Source organism: Microcaecilia unicolor, chromosome 11, assembly GCF_901765095.1.
Source record: "Microcaecilia unicolor chromosome 11, aMicUni1.1, whole genome shotgun sequence".
Lineage (NCBI taxonomy): Eukaryota > Metazoa > Chordata > Amphibia > Gymnophiona > Siphonopidae > Microcaecilia > Microcaecilia unicolor.
The window spans coordinates 32,213,960-32,234,999 of record NC_044041.1 but is presented as its reverse complement, the minus strand read 5'-3'; the positions used below and the strand labels follow the sequence as shown (position 1 = coordinate 32,234,999).

The following is a 21,040-nucleotide window of genomic DNA, read 5'->3' as shown; positions in this document are numbered from 1 at the left end:
GTTTTGAAATATCAAGGAATAAAATACATATTTTTTCAGCCAGAGCAATTAAGAGTGTTTCTGGATTCAAGGAAACTATCTGCGGAAGCTAACAACTGATTAGAAGTATTTGTAATAGGTGAGAAAATGCGTGTTAAGCTTTTTCCTAAATTATACCTATTTTGATTTCCCCATTTTTTTTGTTTCATGCCCCCCTCTTACTTGTCTATTTGTGATTTAAAGAAGACATACAATATATGATTACAAAAGTTTTCTTTGGATATTTTATCCTAATGTTTATTTTGGGTCTGTTTTTTCTGTAACAAGTTTTTCTTGTGATGTAAAATTTTGAAATTATAAATAAAGAATTAAAAAAAAAGAAATTCAATTTTTCTTTTAAAAATCAATAAACCTACAAACTTTTCTTATATCCCAATCTTTTAAACCACCAAAGCACAGAGCAAAATAATGTTCTAGTTAACCAGAGAAATGTTCCTTTTTTTTTTTTTTTTTAATCACCTTTGGCTAAAAAAAATCCTTGAACTGATTTTTTTTTTTACTTTATATATTGATGTACAAGTTTTGACCACCATTGATGTTTACAACTCAAATGATGTACTTTTACTTATTAATAAACTTGACCAACTGGTGAATTGGCTAAGGAGTCATAGACTAAAGCTAAACCCTGAAAAATGTAAAGGTCAAATTAATGACAATATTAAACTACAACAGACAAGATCCAGAGGGGAACATTTTAATTTCTTACTCCAGTGCTGGAATATATTTACTCAATTTAGCTGTTTTTTTGGCCAGACATGAATGTTACAAGACCTTTCTTGTACAATTGGTTTAAACAAAATTTTAGAAACACAGTCAAAGTAATTGATTTCCTCAAAATTTTATTACTTCTACTAACTCATGCTTATTTCATTGTTCTAGAGTTTATGCAAACCTCTAAGTTCTATATTAGGCAGAGGGGTTTATAAGAAAAATTAACTGTTTCAAAATTCATGGTTTAATATGTTCTGGTATAGGAATAGATATTTTAATATGTTTTTGTTCTACAGACACATAGCATCTAAGTTTCCTTTATCATGCAAGCTGTGAATTATATAATACTCCATTTACCTGTCTTTTGGATCCCAATTAAAGAGAACAGTTAAATCTCTGTTGTCACGTAGATCATTCCAAGGAATATCATCTTCTTCTGGACTCAAACTCATGGATTTTACACTCTCTTCTAAACTAATTGATCTGCAGAATTTTTAAAAAAAGAAACCCGCTGTTAACAATAAGACACCAAATCTCTCACATAAGCCAACAGCTGGCATAATGATTCTACTACCTCACGTCTACAGAGAAAAGATTATGATACCAAGCAAAGAAAACCATTCTTAATATGGAAACTCAATCGGTCTTCAGAAAAGTGCTCTAAGTCTAAAATGGAGCACGAATTATGCAAAAGACTTTAAAAATAATTAAATTTACAGGTATAATGCAACTTGATTAGACGTGGTTCCTTTGTACAGACAGGGAGAGAGCACATGTAAAATGGTGTGCACATTAGAGATAGGCTTTCAGCACAAGAAACAGTGCTGGGTCCAGAAATGTTTCTTTTGACTACATTTGTTCATACAGCGTGTTAGCTTATATAATCAAAACTTGTCCAAAATAACCATACGAGCGTATCATAACCCCACTTGCAAGATTTTAGAACTTCAATTAAGACATCTAGCATCTGTATAAACCTCAGGTCAGCAAAATTAGTACACTGAATTAAGAGACTAACAAATTACTCTCTATATACAATGCACAGAAATTACTTGAAACAATTGTCTGTATAAAAACTTAATTCATGCAGGGAGGTGATGGCATATGACTGGCTGGTACCTATTTCAGAATCTACAGTATGCCATAGGGCTGCCCATCCTGGGTACGCAGGGCATGGCAGCAAGACTGTCTTTTCTGGGTGGTACTGGAATCCTGTACAATTGAGAAAGCGTTCTGCTTCCGGTCAGGACTTTCACATGCTCCTATGATTCCAGCATACGTACATATTGGCTTCCAGTAAGAGGTCTAATAGCATCCGTTCAGTGCGGACTTGTGCAAAATGAAGCGAATTGTTCAGTCTGTTTCTAAAAGCAATAAATTCTGGTATCTTCTCAAATGCGCCATATTTATATGCTTGAATAATATATTCGGAGGTCTAGATTGGGCAAAAAAGAATAAAGGAAAAAAAATGTTACTATTACATTAATATGAACATTAAAAAAAATTACAAAAGATTATTATAAAACCTGGTTCATTTTATTAGCCTGACAAATTCAACCAAATCTACTTTCCATTTTTTTTAAACAACTATTTGTTCTATGGCTTACATTCTGATTTCCTATGCACAGAATCAACCAATCACTGGTCACCAATAACGAGCCAAACCAAGGATATGTTCCATCAAGGAAGTGAAGTCTGAACAGATTAATACATAGCATGCCCGATTCCTGTCTCATTTAACGGTTCAAAGGTTAGATAGACAGAGACTACAATAATGTTTTTGATAGAATAGAATACAATATGCAATCTAATACCATCTTGCTTCTGACATACTAGAAGAGTTTTTAAAATATGCATTTTCATCATAATTTTCCAGGCTAGCACCAGATTCTCAACTGTTTTCTAACTCACAGTTGACTCTTCAGAGTATGTGCTCAATATTTTCTAGCATACATAGCTCTAAACTACCCTAACCTCCTAACTGTATTACCCTCTTTATACTCCATCCTTTGAATGGATCTAGTGTGACTGTTTCTTCTGCTGACCAACAGCAGGCAGGGAAATTTCCTCCAAGACAAATTACAGAATGCCACTATTCAGCCAGCAGGGGGTCACACCTGTAGAAACTAAGTCATCACATCTCCCACAGAAAGGCATCAACATATAGCCTGCTGGCCATTTCTAGCTTAACAGGTTCCTTAAACTAGCCCATGCTACTGTCCCCATTCCTCTACTCCAGTCCAACCCTGCACAAGATGAAATATCACTGTGACCCTGCATAATATGGTCACCAGCCTAATGATTTTGGTGCTGCTTCCATGCAAAAAGCCCAGCCCAAGAGGTACAATCTTCTGGTGTTCTAGGCTGGCACTGGGCTCCCCTTAAATTCACAGTGAATAACATTGAGAGGAGATGGGTCTAACTGGACTTCTCTCTTTCCGTGACGAGAGAGAGATTGGGCACGATGGTGCAACACTTGGGTCCCACTGTCAGGCTCAACATCGGAGTACTGATCAGCTGCCTTGGGCTGCTGCTGTGGCTTCCCCATTTAAAAGGAAGGCAGCAGCTCAACACTTCCATGAGCTCAAATACAAAATTTGGGTTCTGTTAATTACCGGATTGCAAAAAACAATGTGTGTGTTTGCCTGGTAGTTTTTAAAAATAAAGGAAGAAATGAAAAATAATTAAGCGATGAAACACTGCAGCTATGCAGATGTAACTGCTTGCAACACTGGAGGATTTCCCCTCCTCCAACTGCCTTTTTTCTAGTCTGGTCCAACTCTGAAATGACTGACACCTGGTTCTAAGGACGTGACCTCTGCAGCCTGGCGATTCTCAGGGACTCCAATTTGGAGAATTCCACAAGCAATGCACAGGATTCCAGCTTAGCAACAGAAACATTCCCCCCCCCCCCCCCCCACACTGAACTTCCAAAGGATCACAGAGGACTTACAGATCACCCATCTGCTATTTTAAAAGTAACTGCATGCAGTTACCACTAAGGATTAAACAAAAAACTGCTTTTCACTTACATCTTTCTGGTTGGAGTGAAAAAACCTGAGTGCAAAATTGCAAGATTGTGAAGCAGCAGCATACTGGCCCAGTGATTCTGCATACCGTGTCAGCAGGTAACTAAAACAAAAACATTTTCTATCAAGTCCATATCAAAAACATGCTTGGTGTGTTATCCAACACCTCTTATTCAATGTGAGTAGAGACTACGAAAGTGGCAAAGAAACCAAAATACTAAAGGGTCCTTTTTCTAAGGTGCACTAACGAATTAGTACAGTGGTTCCCCAAACTGTACACTATAGCACCCTGGTTTTCCGCAGCAAACTCTCAGGGGTGGCACGGCGCTCCCTACTTTCCTCTCCCACGGGTCCGGCATCTGCCACTTCCTGTTTCATCCCCCGCCACAGCTGCAGTGCTTGCAGCTTACATTTTCGGGCCATCCGCGATTCACAAAGGCACTGTGGGGGGACTTCCCTCTGCTGCCGCGTCCAGCCCTCTCAACAGGAGGTTGCATCAGAGAGGGCCAGACGTGGAAAACTGGGAAGGCTCCGGAGTGCCTGTGTGAATCGCAAATGGCCTGAAAATGTAAGCTGCAAGCACTTCAGATGCGGCGGGGGAAAGAGAAGGAAACAACACCGACCCTGGTCCTGCAGGAAAGAAGGATGCTGGATTTGGGGACGGCAGAGGGCTACAGGGAAAGGGAGACCTATGTGGCCGGGGGGGGGGGGTGCCGTGAACGCAAAAACTTTGGGAGCTTCTGCGTGTATTAAGTGCCATGCAGACCACAGGTATATAATAGGCTGCGCTGCATTTAGCGTGCGCTAAATCCATTAGTGCACCTTAGTAAAAAGACCCCTAAACAAGGAATTTTAACCCTTGATTTTTTTAAAATATAAACATAGGCATAGAATGGAGAAAGTCATGGCAATGAGCATGTAAATGCATGCTGACTGCCTCATTGGCTATTCCTCCCCAATGCTCAGCGGGAAGCACGCTCCTCCGGCTGCAAACCCTACTCCAGCTTGGAGCTGGCCTTAGGGTTTGTGAAGTAGCCTGGCCAACCCCCCCCCCCCCCCCCAAACACTTTAAAACCATTGTGGTCCAGTGGGACTCCAGCCCCCCCCCCCCCAAAAAAAATGTCAAAGGCCCTGGTGGTCTGGTGGACCTCAGACCGCCCACCCCCAAGGACGTAGGTGCCTGGAGGTTCGGTGGACCCCCAAACACCTAACCCTCCTAAAAAATAAAACCTGGTGGTCCAGTGGGACTCTTGTCCAGCCCCCCCCCCTCCCCCGAAGGCTAGATCTGGTGGGCTAGTAGTCCTCCCCAACTCCCCTACCTTGAAGGAGGGACTAGCTCTCCCTCCCTCCTCCTGCTGGGCCAGGGAACCTCAAAATGGCGACACTCCACCCACTGGGCAGGGCTTAACTTCCATATAAGGGAAGGAGGGTTTGAAGATTGTGCCTGGTCTCTTGAGCGCATGCCCAGGCACAATCCGCCCACTTTAGTGTGATTATCCTCATGGTGGAAGCCAATAGCACACATATCATTTGCATACTATTAGTTTCAAGCATGAGGAGTTATTATTGGGTGCTGCTGTAGCGGTAAACTCCAGTGCTGTTCCATATAGCGCCAGAGTTTTGAGCATTGGGGCCTAATGTTTTATCGAAAGTAAATCAGAAATGCTTTCAGCACAAAGATTACATATTCCTGGTCACTTTTCAACCACTTTTTTAGAACACAGATTCCACGTACACGCAAGAATTTATGTGTGACCAGAAGTGAATCTTATTCCATCAGAAAGCAGATAACCGTGAAATTAATAAATCACAGACTACACACGTCAATTTTTTTTGAGTAAAAACTAAAGTGCCAGATTTGGACTAATCAAAATATAATTTTAATTAAATTAAAGTTATGGACATCCTTTGATTCAATAAGAAGCAGCGTTGAAGAAATTCAATTCCCTCAAGACATACTAGAGCACTGGCTTTGGTAAGCAGCATTTGGGTGCGGAATGCCTCTTGATCTAGTTAACAGAATGAAGGGCATGAACGATAGAAGAATGGATACATTCTGAATATTATAATCCCTCATGTCTAAAGAGTCATGGATTCGATATACTGCCTTTCTGGGGTACAACCAAAGCAGTTTACATTTTACACAGGCACCTTCTCTGTCCCTAGTGGGCTCACAATCAAGTTTTGCACCTGGGGTAACAAAGGTTTAAGTGACTTGCCCAGAGTCACAAGGAGCTGCAGTGGGAACTGAACCCTGTTCCCTGGCCACTGCACTAATCATTAGGCTGCTCCTCCACGACAGACTTGCAATTAGTGTGATTATCCTGTCTTTTTTTGTCCTTTTTTTATTTTTATGATGATTGTACAGGGCTTTGGTCTGGGCATCAGTTTAAATGGTATAGCAAGAATTAAAACTGGCAACAGACTGCTAAGAACTTTTTGAACCCTAGCAATTAAGCAGAGAATCAGCACTGGACTGCACCAACCCCAAGGGTCTGAAATAGGCATTTCTGTTTTCTAAACCCCTACGCATCATAGGACAGTATACAGCCAGAAACCTTAGATAACTTGTAAACTTCTGAAGAGCTGGTGTTTTACTCATGCTTCAAGTACAGAGAACAGGTTTGATTTAGCTGCGATTTGACACAAATAGCAGTACTTGTTTGGCTTTAAACACACCCGATAGTATCATGCTGAATGTGTTTCGCGTCGAGACTGGAATAAAGATCCACAACAGGTTCAAATGCACCCAGCATGCAGTAGATTCGAATAAGCAGCAGCTTGAACTGGGCGTTAGAAGGGCTATTTGCTAATCCTTCTTCTAGTAACGTCAGGGAATGCCACACTGCAGCCTCTTCACCTGAAAACGAAATAACAAACCCCCACAAAAATCAAATTACTTAAATAAACAGAGGACTGAGAGGAGGGATGCAAAGGACTTATTTTAGAGAATTTCTGCTTGGAACAGAAAAAAATGGGAGAAAAATTAATCTCTTTCAATACCAAAAGCAGTTTTTTTTTTTTGATTGATTGATTATACCTATGCCTTCTGAATCCTGGGAGGTACAAGTTGGAAATGTTGGTGTTTATTTTTCAGACAATTAGATGTTTTCGTAGGGTACTCCAAATAGATGCTTATTAATGTTTTCAGGCAACCTGTACTTCTACAGTAGATCCTAATTAAAAAAGCTACGAGTCATTTGAAATTGACAAACACACACTCATGAAATAAAACCTGGATAAAATATTTGTAGCATATAATACTATTTTAACTCCTAGCTTCCAGAAGTGGTTACAAGGAATTTTTTTTTTTAATGGGTTATGCGCATGGAAAATAAGCATCTCACACAACACATGCTCCCTCCACCAAATTTTTCCTGTTGTCAATCCGAACCTATGCTCTCAACCCAACTCTCAGGTCCCAGCTCTTCCTCTGCTTCTGCCCTCCACCAAGTCCTAATTCTGTCCCTATCCTCCCTCAGCCTGGCATTACTAACTCAGGGGACAATATCAAAAGCTACTGTGGGTAAGTGCATTGTTAACAAGTGGTCTATGCACTTGTTACTGGCCACACGATGTAGAAAGGGTTTCAGTGCTGAAGCTGACTTGTGTGGTAGACATCAGCGCACAGTATTATTAAGATGTATTGTAAGGAAGCTATTCCGCAATCTGCAGGAATTAAAAGTAGTTTTTAAGTTGTGCGCTGAGGTCTACCAGGTGAGCACAATGTGAGAAAATGTACCGTCAGGTCTGAGGCAGCGTAGAAGGCTCAGGAGAGCCCTCCAACACAAAACCCCTGCCCCAAAATAGCTTTCTGCATCAGCTCCAATATCCCTGGTAATCTAGTAGTCACCCTGCCTCTCCCCTGCCCAGACTTAAAAAAAAAAAAATTCTCTGGTGTCTAGTGGCACCCAACCATGGCCCCAGACCCCACTCCAGGACATACCTTCAAGAAGCAGGACCGATGTCCCCTCAACTCCTGCCATCTTGGAAAATGGTGGCACTTAACCTTGCAGGATGCCAAGCAGGGTCAGTCTGGCAAATAAGTGAATTTCTCTCTTATTTAGTAGTCTTCACGAAAATACGACCTGGATGGAAGGGGAGGTGGGGGCAGGAGGAGGAGGATGCTAAAAAACAATTTTTTTTCTTTTTTTTTTTAAATGCGGGGGAAGCAAGGATATTGCTAGACACCAGGGATTTTTTTTCTCTCTTTCTTTTTTTTAATGGGGGGGGGGGGGGGGGGGGGTGGAGGAAGTGTGCTGCTAGACACCAGGGATGAACAAACACTTGTGTAACTGGCAGGTCACAGAGGTTAGTTCAGAGGGAGGCCACGAGACAATGTTGGGGTTAACAGACCCTGAAACTTTTCTTTATGTACCCCTTCCTATCAGTGTTGACAAAAAGGGGAACGTTTTGGCAATGAGCTGTGGATTACTGCATGTTTTTAATGCAGCAGTAATTTCCATGCTCATTGCTCACTGAATTGCTGCAGTTTATTTTGGAGCCAATTTCACAGTAGAAGCCGTAAATTCATTGATGCATGGCTTTCTGCCTCGGTCTCCCTTTCAACCATGCCACCAGAGGAAACATCTGTTACAGTCTAAACCACAGGTTTTAGTATCTACAGAACCCTATGTAGGTCTAAATATCAGCTAGCTAAACTGAATGCAGTCCACGTGTTTGAATTGTATTGGGCTTTGCAGTTAGAGCCTCACAGTTCTTACTACAGCAGATATTGTAACCACAGGGCCACAGAAAGGAGGAGAAGAGGGGCATATGCTCGCAGCTGAAACGGCAGCTGCAGTCAGATGCCTACCCTGTTGACACCCCCCCCCTGTTCTGTCCTGCTGTAGGCCTTGGAACTTGTGTGAGCTTTGAATGAATTGGATTAACTAGCCCCAAAGAACCCGTTTTTCAAGTTCCATCTCTTAAGGGCCAAGCGGAAAGCCAAAAGAATAAGCACCGGGCTTTGATGCAGGTGGTCTCCAGCCAGAAAGCACAGTCTGTGAAACGCAAGCAGAAGGAACGGATGAGGTACTGCCTTGCAGAGAACCCCAACAATCAGGGGCCAGGGAGGAAGCACTAAAAGCTTCTCTAAGTTCTCTTCATGAAGTAAGTACCCCTTGAACAGTAGCTCACTGAGAAGAACCTTGGAGGCTGAGTTGACTGTCCAACACCAGAGCCACAACCATCTCCAGGCTACACCATGAAAGGGGAAACTGACCAGATAGGTGTATCCTTCCTCATAGCTTCTGCTGCTAACTTCAAAGCAAGCAACTTCTGGAGACTCGAGGGCTGTTCCACCCTTTCTCACCAGGTCGATGTTTGGAATGCCCTCCCGAGGGAGGTGGTAGAGACAGTGAAAGAATTCAAAAAGGCGTGGGATGAACACAGAGGATCCCTATTCAGAAAATAGATGGTACAAAAAAAAAATAAATAAATAAAACTTAAATGGCTGCACGTGTGGATGCTGAGTGACACTTGGATGGCGACTTCAGCCGTAAAGAACTAAGACTAGTGCCAGGCAAACGTTGTAGGTCTGTGTTTTATATAAGGCAATCCAGTTTGGGATGGGCTGGAAAGGGCTTCAATGGCAACTTCAATAATCAGAACTGATGACATTGCTGGGTAGACTTTTACGATCTGGGTCCCAAAAATGACAAGACGGATTTGGGTAGACTGAAGTGAGCGTTAACAGCAACTCCAGTAGTAAGGAACATAAGGACACACCCAGGCGGACTTCTATAATCTATGTCCCAGAAACATCAAAGAATGACCATGATCAAGTAAACAATCTCACATTCATTGTTGATTTAATCATGAATTGATCATGAGTGCGACTGTTGGGCAGACTGGATGGATTGTTCAGGTCTTCATCTGTCATCACTTATGTTACTATGTAATATACCCCGGTAACCACAGCAGTGGATGAGGCGGGATGAGGAAGGGGATGCTAATATAGCAGCTTCACCCTCTTATCAAGAATGTCCTTTTTGAGTGCCAAACCAATCGACAAAAGAATGGCGGTCTTCTTGGTCACTACTGTGACTAAGGCATCTTAGGGAGGCAAAGAAACCTATCCAGGTCCTCAGGAAGCCAAAATCATGAAGAAGCCCTCCAGAGCCACTAAATGGCCAGGAATATACAAGAGTGCTTAGAGTAAAAGAAAGGCTTTGACTGGACTCTGCTGCCCCTCCAGGAAAAGGCACCACTAGGGTTGGCACTTCTGTGCCAGCTTTGTTCAAACATCTCAGCTCTATTAGCCTGAAGAGCCAGACAACTAGAGTCCTCACCCTCCATCAACCACAAATCAAGCCCTGGGGAGGGTTGGGTGGGGGGAAGGCATCTAAGTCTTCATCTACCACATCACAGAGATCCACTCCCAGGGGACGCAGACAGGGCCAGGATCCAGCAGGCCTTCCACAGCCTCTCTGTCTGTTGTTCCTGTAAGGATGGGAGCCCATGCCTGGCAGCACCCCTCACTCCTCATAAAACATGGAGAGGGATCAGGGCTCTTCAGCCAGGTGCCTTCATCCCAGAGAGAGCATGGTGGATGTACTGCCCAAGGATCATCATCCAACTGACCTCTAGGAGCCCCCAAATGCTCCTAGATGTTGGGTCACATGGTTCTTGATCTCATTTGCCACACTCCATTCTACCAAGTCTAGCCCTGGAGACTGACCTGATAGTGGAAGAACAGGCTGCAACACACCTGCTATCCCCATCAAAGTCAGAAGATCTGTAGCTGAAAGTGTAATTCATAAGGGTGAGCAAGACCTTCGCAATCCTCCTCTGGAATGCTCCCCAAGCCTGGACCTAAATTAGAACCCAGCCCAACATCAACTGGGCAAAGGAAACTGAACTAAGCTACAAGGTCCTGCAGTCCATACTGAACTGGTTGCTGGGTATATCTGTGCTACAGGCCAGCTCATACTTCAATTTCCCGCAGCCTACCAACTGCCACTGGATCTCCCTTGGGCCTAGTAACTACCCTGGCTTCCCACAAAGACAGCAGGCCATAGATTGTGTCCTGGTAAGTTAGGCCTAGGTCCTGCTGCACCATCTGGCGCAGGTAGAGAAATACTGGAGGAGATTTTCAGGCTGCAGTGTGCACCAGCACTTATGTCATCATCACTGGAATGGTTCAGTATCTCTAACGCCATCTGCTGGCTGGGAAGGGACACAACCTGTTGGTTTGGACTGGTCTAGCAGAGACAATAAAGGCAGGCCATTTTAGTTTTTAATCCTTGGAAGTGCTGTGATTGGGGGAACAGGTTTTAGGACTTGAGAGAAGGGCAAAGGGCATAGAAATTGCACTGACACTCAAAAGTGAAGTTTTATGTTCTTTTGTATGCTATTTTTTCTACTTGTTTTGAGGGCAGTGTCTCCACATGGGACATGACAGCAATGAACCTCATTCCTAACAAAGGGTATGTGGAGCATGATCTCCAAACTGTCAAATTTACTGCCAGTGTTTGACATTGTACTTGCATCACGCCAAAAGACAGCTTCCTTACGGAGTTCATAAGATGTAATAAAGTATAGGCAATCAAGGTGGTCTCTGACAGCACTGCTTGGTAACTGATCTTCTCTCTCTTCATGTGATGCACAGAAAAATCACATGGCATCAACACCTCCATTATCAATGTTATTCTAATGGGTCGCTCCCCCCCCCCCCCCCCCCCCCCTTACCACTATAACCAGTTTTCTTGTATCAAGCTTATCAGTTGAAATGGGAATGCTCCAGGTGATCATAACTCATTTTCATAATTCCCTTAGGGTCATATTAGCACTTTTTCAGGTACAGCAATGCTGTAGCATTTACAAAGTTTCCTATTGTGCCATCCTGTATAAATATTTTCTCCTATCAGAACTTTGCAGCTACAAGATGAATACCATTTCCAGCTCACTTTTACAAAATCTACATACGTCCATTTTACCAGTTTTTTTTCTCTGCTATTCTATAATCCAGCAACCTGGGCTGCAGTTCTCAGTTTCTCATCCTAAAGTTTAGCCATTCCTGAATTTGTTTTTGATCAACATATGGTTCCTGAAGTAATACTTTGTACTTCCCCACTGTACTTGTGTATTTGCCAATTGTTCTCCCTTGTTTGGTGATCTAATCTTTGTAGTGTTTTTTTCTTGTTTTGCTTCCACCCCTGTATGAACTACATAAGTACTGCCATACTGGGAAAGACCAAAGGTCCATCGAGCCCAGCATCCTGTTTCCAACAGTGGCCAATCCAGGTCACAAATACCTGACAAGATCCCAAAAATGTACAAAACATTTTATACTGTTTATCCCTGAAATAGTGGATTTTCCCCAAGTCCATTTAATAACAGTCTATGGACTTTTCCTTTAGGAAGCCATCCAAACCTTTTTTAAACTCCACTAAGCTAACCGCCTTTACCACATTCTCTGGCAACAAATTCCAGAGTTTAATTACACGTTGAGAGAAGAAAGATTTTCTTTGATTCGTTTTAAATTTACTACATTGTAGCTTCATCGCATGCCCCCTAGTCCTAGTATTTTTGGAAAGCGTGGACAGACACTTCAGATCTGTCCGTTCAACTCCACTCATTATTTTATAGACCTCTATCATATCTCCCCTCAGCCACCTTTTCTCCAAGCTGAAGCGCCCTAGCCGCTTTAGCCTTTCCTCATAGGGAAGTTGTCCCATCCCCTTTATCATTTTTGTCGCCCTTCTCTGCACCTTTTCTAATTCCACTATATATTTTTTTGAGATGTGGCAACCAGAATTGAACACAATATTTGAGGTGTGGTCGCACCATGGAGCGATACAAAGGCATTATAACAACCTCATTTTTGTTTTCCATTCCTTTCCTAATGATACCTAACATTCTATTTGCTTTCTCAGCCGCAGCAGCACACTGAGCAGAAGGTTTCAACGTATCATCAACGACGACACCTAGATCTCTTTCTTGGTCCGTGACTCCTAATGTGGAACCTTGCTTGACCTAGCTATAATTAGGGTTCCTCTTTCCCACATGCAACACTTTGCACTTGCTCACATTAAACGTCATCTGCCATTTAGACGCCCAGTCTCGTAAGGTCCGCTTGTAATTTTTCACAATCCTCCTGCGATTTAACGACTTTGAATAACTTTGTGTCATCAGCAAATTTTATTACCTCACTAGTTACTCCCATCTCTAGTGGATTTCCATTCATTCCTCTTGCTCACTGGAATGATTGTACAAATTTAATGATGGAGATGGACTCTGGCCCCTTCCTTTCATACTTCCATAGCTTTTGTGTATTTAGATCTACTGATGCTATTAAGCAGACATGAAAACCTACAATAGTGGCTCTCTCTATATATAATTCTCTCTATAAATCCCATTCTTTCTCCAGCTCAAGAAGCACAAAGTCTTGGCACACACTGGCCCACCTCTTCTCCCTTGCTTTTGGCGCCTAACCACCTTCCCATTCCTGATACCTACACTGACTACATAGTTTTTACCTTTAGATTGTAAGCTCTCTTGAGCAGGGACTGTCCTTCCCCATGTTTAAACTTGTACAGCGTAACCCTGGCAGCGCTATAGAAATGCTAAGTAGTAGTAGTAGTAGTAGTTGGCACACACTGGTGCTTATAAATTATCTCAGGAGTTTTCTTATTTGTACATCCAGCTTTTCAAGTCAGTCAGTCTACAATTCCAAAACTGTCAGACCTCCCCGTTCCCTCGGTCATGTTTTGCACCCCTCTCAACTCACCCCTGTTATTTCCACTGTCCGATCCCCTGAGAATATCCTGAGCTTACTCTGTCTTATATAATTCTTCACAATGTAATCCATAACTGTACTGCAACCAACTCCACTTCCATCTTTTACAATGTATTGTAAGCCACACTGAGCCCGCAAATAGGTGGGAAAATGTGGGATACAAATGCAAATAAATAAATAAATAAATACAGGAACTGCCAGCTGATTAATACCTAATCTTAATCCATGACGTTAAAGCAGTTTACACTACACTATCAATTTTAGTTTCCTGTAGTATTCTTTACTATGGTATCTTTTCAAAGTAACTTATGCTTTGTTGTGAAATGATACTGGTTCTGCAAACACTCTCATTACCCTATTTTTCTTTAAGCTCTTACATTCCCTCTCTTATATTTATGCCTATCCACATAGCTATCATAGTGACTAAAGTCTTGGTGGATCTTGTTCTCTGTACAGGAACATCGTATCTCCTATTAACTCACTCCTACCAGACTAGGTACATATCACATTACAATACTACACAGGTTATCACTTCACTCAGGTGGCGTTTTGCTCCACTGCATGCATGGGAAGGTAGTCCTATCTTGGGAATAAACTAGAAATGTAATCCATGCATGCAACAGGGAAACAAAGGGATTGGATCAGCTTTCTTAGATTGATCTGAACAAGATAGAAACATGGGATTTTAGCTGGTACTTCGTACAGAAGAGGATCATACTCTTACTAGCAAGTCAGGCAAATCCAAACTTACATGTACGAGTCATGGCTGAGTCAAAATAAGATCTGATGGACCATAAATCTAAACTTGGATCCTTGTTTTGGAATTTACAGGGGCAGGATTCCATGGCTCATGTTACAGTATAAAGAACACACTCTGATGTAGTTGAGAGCTCAGTTACTTTTAGCTTGATCCTATCAAATCACAAATAGGATAATCACTAGCCAACAGGGCTCTGTCCTCTGAACAGACCAGTTTCAGGAAGGCAATCCACACAGATCCAACTTTTGGCCCATTTCGCTATTCTTTTTCCTAAAATACTAGGAATATATTCATTACATTTTTTTAATATCTATTGACAAAATGGAGTATACACAGTAGTTTAAGAAAGTTTTGATAACTAATTTGTTTTTGCAAGCTTTTCTTAATACTTAGATGAAGGATTAATAAAATGAAAAAAAGTTTTCAGTTACATATTGTGGGGGGGGGGGGGGGGGGGGGGGTTCTGTTAGTTGTTAGATGTGATGTGGACTATTTTATATTATGTATGTTTTTATCGTAAGCCGTTAAGTGGGGTATACATTTATAAAACAAATAAATTAATCCGATTTGCATAGCTAAGTTCCACTACAAAATGTACAGAACATTATGAACGTCACCAAAGTCACTTCTTAAATTCCACTCAACATCATATAAAGGATAATGCTGAATGCCGTTTCTGCAGGTAAAACAGCTTGTTTCTCAATAGAAATGGGCTTTTAACATCGTATGTCCTGTGTGTCAGTAAAGTTACATATATACAGCCTGTTTGTACATAAACTTTACTCAGAGGCTGAGGTGGTGCTCCTAAGGACAATATTCGCAAGCATACATGTATTTCTGGAATTTTCAAAAGAAGGCATGTATTTTACCTCAGTAAAATTAGGTGCACCAAACTATAGCTCTGAGAAATGTGTGCATCATTTTCCTGGGGTAATTTTCAAAGCTATATGATGCATGTACTTATGCTTTGAAAGTGTATCATGTCTGTTTTTCATGAATACAAGCAGTCATAAAATTACTCTCACCATATCATAAACTCGGGAATGTCTGTTTATTAGCAGGACAAGGTTAACATAAGCTTTAACTTACATGTTTTTAAATGAAAGACAGAACAAACAGCAAAGGAAAAATCTATTTCCAAGTACAAAATTCAAAGGCATTTATTTGGGTAGGGGCAGCTCCTAATTAAATAGGTGCTGATGGGAAGGATATTCAGCAGCACTAACCAGCTATTTCCTCAAACTACTTGGCACTATCTGGACAGTGCTGGAGTAGTCTACACGTGGAGCTAAAGTTAATCTAGTTAGTGTTAATATTCAGCGCCATCCTATCTGGATAGTAGTAGAATATTGTTGCTATCCAGATAGAGTACCGAGCCAACAGCATTATCAGTGGCAGCCACTATCTTGAGACTGACACTAAGGGGGAAGATATCAATGTGGGCTGTGTGTTATTTTACTGTTAACCCTAATTATTATTAACTAGGTCTCATTGCATAAGATGAGACCTGTGCTAAAATAGCACAAGTTAGTGGTAAAATATCATCTTCTCCAAGGACAAGCAGGACATTAATTCTCACACGTGGGTGACGCCGACCCAAGTCACCCGGTCTGGGACTTATGATTAGCATAAGAGAGCTGCAGCGCGAGACATGCTCTACCGCGCAGGCGCAAGTGCCTTCCCGCCTGCCTTGAGAGCAGTCTCCTTTGTGCTTTTTCTATCGTGGTGAGGAGAAGGTGTGTTTTTTTTGTTTGTTTTTTTACTGTTGCCTCACTTTCCTCGGTCCAAAGAACTTTTCATGTGTGTGCCTTTCGGCAATTCTTTCGTCCCTTTTTGTGTTCCCATTGCGGAACCCCCTTTTTTGTAACTTTCCTTTATCTTCTAGTAGTTTAATTTTGCCCAGTTTTAAGTTTCCTTTCTTTTTCGTCATTATTCGGCCATTTTAGGCCTTGACTTCGTCCGGGATTTTTCCCTTCTTCTTTGCCATGCCTTGCCCGTTTTTCAGGAACCATCGCTTTGTTTAATTTAGTCGATAAAGGTTTTCATTTCAGGTCCATGAAGGTTTCCAGTGGCTTTAAGTGCTGTACCCAGTGCAATCAGACGATCTCTGGGAAAGACACCCATTCTTGGTGTCTTCTTGTCTTGGGCCCGACCACAGCCCAACTAACTGTGCCTTCGAATGAAGAAGAGGACCCAGGTTTCCAGAGAGGCTCAATGAGAGAGGATTTTTGGCCGTGGAGTTGACAGATCACGCGACAGCAGTCAGGAGAATAAGTGGGGATTTACCTGATATTATTTAGGATATAGACTTTAAAGACCACTAAGGAGGTTTTTTGCCTATGATGACAGTAAGAACTCCAGCGATTTAAGAGCTGTATAGCCAAAAAAACGGGAGTCTGTTGAGGCTTTTTCCTCCGGTTCAGTACATGGAATATGCAAAGTGTACCGTTAGGATCTGATTGAGATAATACAAAAAGGCAAAAACAATACCCTGGTCGACAAACTGAGCAGGATAATGCAACCACACTAGTAGTCTCTCAATGTGGGCACTGACAGCAAGATCTTCTGAGCATGAGGCACCCCCTCAGTGGCCCATGTCAGACTAGTGATGGATGCCTTCTTTCTCAACTGGAGGACAGGTCTTCTGTATGCGTATCCTCCCATACCTCTAGTGGGGAAAACTTTGTTGAAACTCAAGACTGCAGAACCATGATTCTGTTCGCGCCATACTGAATGCAGCAGATGGTTCCCACTACTTCTGGAGTTATCCTGTGAAGAATCGTGGAGATTGGAGTGTTTTTCAAACCCTCATCACACAGAACGAAGGGTTCACTTCATGAGAGGTTTGCATTTGTCAAAGCCCCCTGTCAAATCTCCACCAGTGTGATGGGATTTCTACGTCATTCTCACTCAGCTGATGAAAGCTCCTTTTCAGACACTGAATTCCTGCCATCTGAAGTACTTGACCTGGAAGGTCATTTTCTTGGTGGCTGTTAATTCAGCTTGTAGGGTCAGTGAGCTTCAGGCATTAGTGGTGGATGTACCTTATACTAAATTTCATCACAACAGAGTAGTCCTCAGCATGTACCCTAAGTTCCTGCCGAAAGTGGTGTCGAGTTCCATCTGAACCAGTCGATTTTTTTTTTTTTTTTTTGTTACATTTGTACCCCGCGCTTTCCCACTCATGGCAGGCTCAATGCGGCTTACATGGGGCAATGGAGGGTTAAGTGACTTGCCCAGAGTCACAAGGAGCTGCCTGTGCCTGAAGTGGGAATCGAACTCAGTTCCTCAGTTCCCCAGGACCAAAGTCCACCACCCTAACCACTAGGCCACTCCTCCACTTGACAACATTCTTTCCCCGACCTCATGCCCATCCTGGCGAAAGCACCTTGCACACCTTAGTTTGCAAGAGAAAACTGGCCTTCTACATGGAGCAGACCAGTTCCCACAGACAGTCAGCCCAACTTTGTATTTCTTTTGATCCCAACAGAATGGGGGTCACCATCGGGAAACACACAATCTGTAAGTGGCTGGTAGATTGCATTTCCTTCACTTACAGTGGTGGAAATAAGTATTTGATCCCTTGCTGATTTTGTAAGTTTGCCCACTGACAAAGACATGAGCAGCCCATAATTGAAGGGTAGGTTATTGGTAACAGTGAGAGATAGCACATCACAAATTAAATCCGGAAAATCACATTGTGGAAAGTATATGAATTTATTTGCATTCTGCAGAGGGAAATAAGTATTTGATCCCCCACCAACCAGTAAGAGATCTGGCCCCTACAGACCAGGTAGATGCTCCAAATCAACTCGTTACCTGCATGACAGACAGCTGTCGGCAATGGTCACCTGTATGAAAGACACCTGTCCACAGACTCAGTGAATCAGTCAGACTCTAACCTCTACAAAATGGCCAAGAGCAAGGAGCTGTCTAAGGATGTCAGGGACAAGATCATACACCTGCACAAGGCTGGAATGGGCTACAAAACCATCAGTAAGACGCTGGGCGAGAAGGAGACAACTGTTGGTGCCATAGTAAGAAAATGGAAGAAGTACAAAATGACTGTCAATCGACAAAGATCTGGGGCTCCACGCAAAATCTCACCTCGTGGGGCATCCTTGATCATGAGGAAGGTTAGAAATCAGCCTACAACTACAAGGGGGGAACTTGTCAATGATCTCAAGGCAGCTGGGACCACTGTCACCACGAAAACCATTGGTAACACATCACGACATAACGGATTGCAATCCTGCAGTGCCCGCAAGGTCCCCCTGCTCCGGAAGGCACATGTGACGGCCCGTCTGAAGTTTGCCAGTGAACACCTGGATGATGCCGAGAGTGATTGGGAGAAGGTGCTGTGGTCAGATGAGACAAAAATTGAGCTCTTTGGCATGAACTCAACTCGCCGTGTTTGGAGGAAGAGAAATGCTGCCTATGACCCAAAGAACACCGTCCCCACTGTCAAGCATGGAGGTGGAAATGTTATGTTTTGGGGGTGTTTCTCTGCTAAGGGCACAGGACTACTTCACCGCATCAATGGGAGAATGGATGGGGCCATGTACCGTAGAATTCTGAGTGACAACCTCCTTCCCTCCGCCAGGGCCTTAAAAATGGGTCGTGGCTGGGTCTTCCAGCACGACAATGACCCAAAACATACAGCCAAGGCAACAAAGGAGTGGCTCAGGAAGAAGCACATTAGGGTCATGGAGTGGCCTAGCCAGTCACCAGACCTTAATCCCATTGAAAACTTATGGAGGGAGCTGAAGCTGCGAGTTGCCAAGCGACAGCCCAGAACTCTTAATGATTTAGAGATGATCTGCAAAGAGGAATGGACCAAAATTCCTCCTGACATGTGTGCAAACCTCATCATCAACTACAGAAGACGTCTGACCGCTGTGCTTGCCAACAAGGGTTTTGCCACCAAGTTTTAGGTCTTGTTTGCCAGAGGGATTAAATACTTATTTCCCTCTGCAGAATGCAAATAAATTCATATACTTTCCACAATGTGATTTTCCGGATTTAATTTGTGATGTGCTATCTCTCACTGTTACCAATAACCTACCCTTCAATTATGGGCTGCTCATGTCTTTGTCAGTGGGCAAACTTACAAAATCAGCAAGGGATCAAATACTTATTTCCACCACTGTATGCCCAGGTTGTACTGGCCCTAGAGGTTCATGTCACGGCTCACAATGTTGAAGCCATGGCTGCGTCAGTAGCCCACTTGAGGTCAGCCTCCATTGAAGAAATTTGCAAGGCTGCGACGTGGGCTTCAGTCCACACATTCACATCACACTACTGACTTCAGCAGGATACCCAACGCAACAGGCATTTTGGGGTCTAAAGCCAACTCCACTCTCCTAGGACCATTTTATTCTGTTCCAGGTGCTCTCTCATTGAGATTGAATATAGTTCCAGGATAATCTGCATTATCTCCTTGCCATTGCAAGGCCCAACTGACCAATGTTTGTTCTTTCTGGTGAGCCTGAATGCAAGGGATTCCCCACTTGTGAGAATTAATGCCCTGTTTGTTCTTGGAGAAAGTGAAGTTACTTACCTGTAGCAGGTATTCTCAGAGATCAGCAGGGCTTATATTCTTACAATCCCGCCACACCTCCCTTTGGAGTTGTCTTTTTTTATTTTTACTTTTTTGCTGTAATATTAAAACTGTGGAGACCACACTCTCGCATGAATGGTGGAGTGTGTCTCGCACACCACAAAGCTCTTCTTATGCTAATCATAAGTCCCGGACCGGGTGACGTGGCTTGGCGTCACCCACTTGTGAGAATATAAGCCCTGCTGTCCTTGGAGAATACCTGCTACAGGAGGTAAGCAACTTCTCTTTAAAGTTAACCCACCTTGATAACTCTCCCCCCCCCCCCCCCCCCCCCCCCCCCCCCAGTGTGAAGGGTTTCAGTCTCTGGTAACCAGAGCTGATACTGTGATGTCATAATGCCTCATTCCATCAATGCCTAAGAGCCAATCTCGTCAGTGATGTCAGAATGGCTTGATTGCCCAATACTTGGCTCATTTTATTACTTATAGAAGTGATTTCAATTTCTAGAAACATTTCTTTTTACTTTAATTGAAGGGGGGAGTTATCATGGGCTTCCATTAAGATGTGCTATTTTGTTGTTAACCCCAGTTATTAGTAAATGGAATCTGTGGTAAAACAGCATGTCTTAACAATAGCCCATGTTGATAACTATTCTCCCGAATACCTGGATTTTTTTTTGTCTGCGGTGGTCAGTGTTTAAAAAAGCAACGACCGCTGTGAGCTCAATATTGGAGAGTTAGATATCAACATTAAAATGATAAAGAATGCTTTGTAGACATGTCTCCCTCTAGATACAAGAGACAATATGGAGACCTAGTAAAATAGCTTACCTGTTTCTATCCACAGATCGAGGAGCACATGAGCAGCAAGCAGACAGTAGTAATCAGAAAACTGTAATTCGGTCTTCAAGCATGACTTGCCTGTCAAAATTTTATAAGCATTTTTAACATACCAAAATCTACATCTACCTTAAACATGACTAGCAGTTTGAAAAGAATAAAATCCAGCTTTTCTGGCTACCATTATAAAAGAAAAAGAACAGTGCTGCTGTAGCTGGTCAGTGTGACATATACAGTCAGACATGCCAACCTAGAGATCTTTTTTATTTTTGCTTTAAGGTTTCAGGAAATGACTCAAGAACCAGCGATTTCATCAAACAAACAAAAAAAACATTAAAAATACAAAATAAATATATTACA

General features: G+C 42.5%; 1 protein-coding gene across 1 annotated transcript in view; it reads right to left on the bottom strand.

Annotated features, from left to right (window-relative positions):
- LOC115479948 (N-alpha-acetyltransferase 25, NatB auxiliary subunit-like) overlaps positions 1–21,040 on the bottom strand; it is a 94,180-nt gene that overhangs the window by 40,750 nt on the left and 32,390 nt on the right. Inside the window, exons 10-14 of the mRNA XM_030218286.1 lie at positions 20,672–20,761; positions 6,459–6,639; positions 3,783–3,882; positions 2,034–2,185; positions 1,108–1,233 (exon numbers count right to left, since the gene is read on the bottom strand). Coding sequence (XP_030074146.1) covers positions 1,108–1,233; positions 2,034–2,185; positions 3,783–3,882; positions 6,459–6,639; positions 20,672–20,761 — 649 coding nt within the window. The remainder of the gene's footprint in view (positions 1–1,107; positions 1,234–2,033; positions 2,186–3,782; positions 3,883–6,458; positions 6,640–20,671; positions 20,762–21,040) is intronic.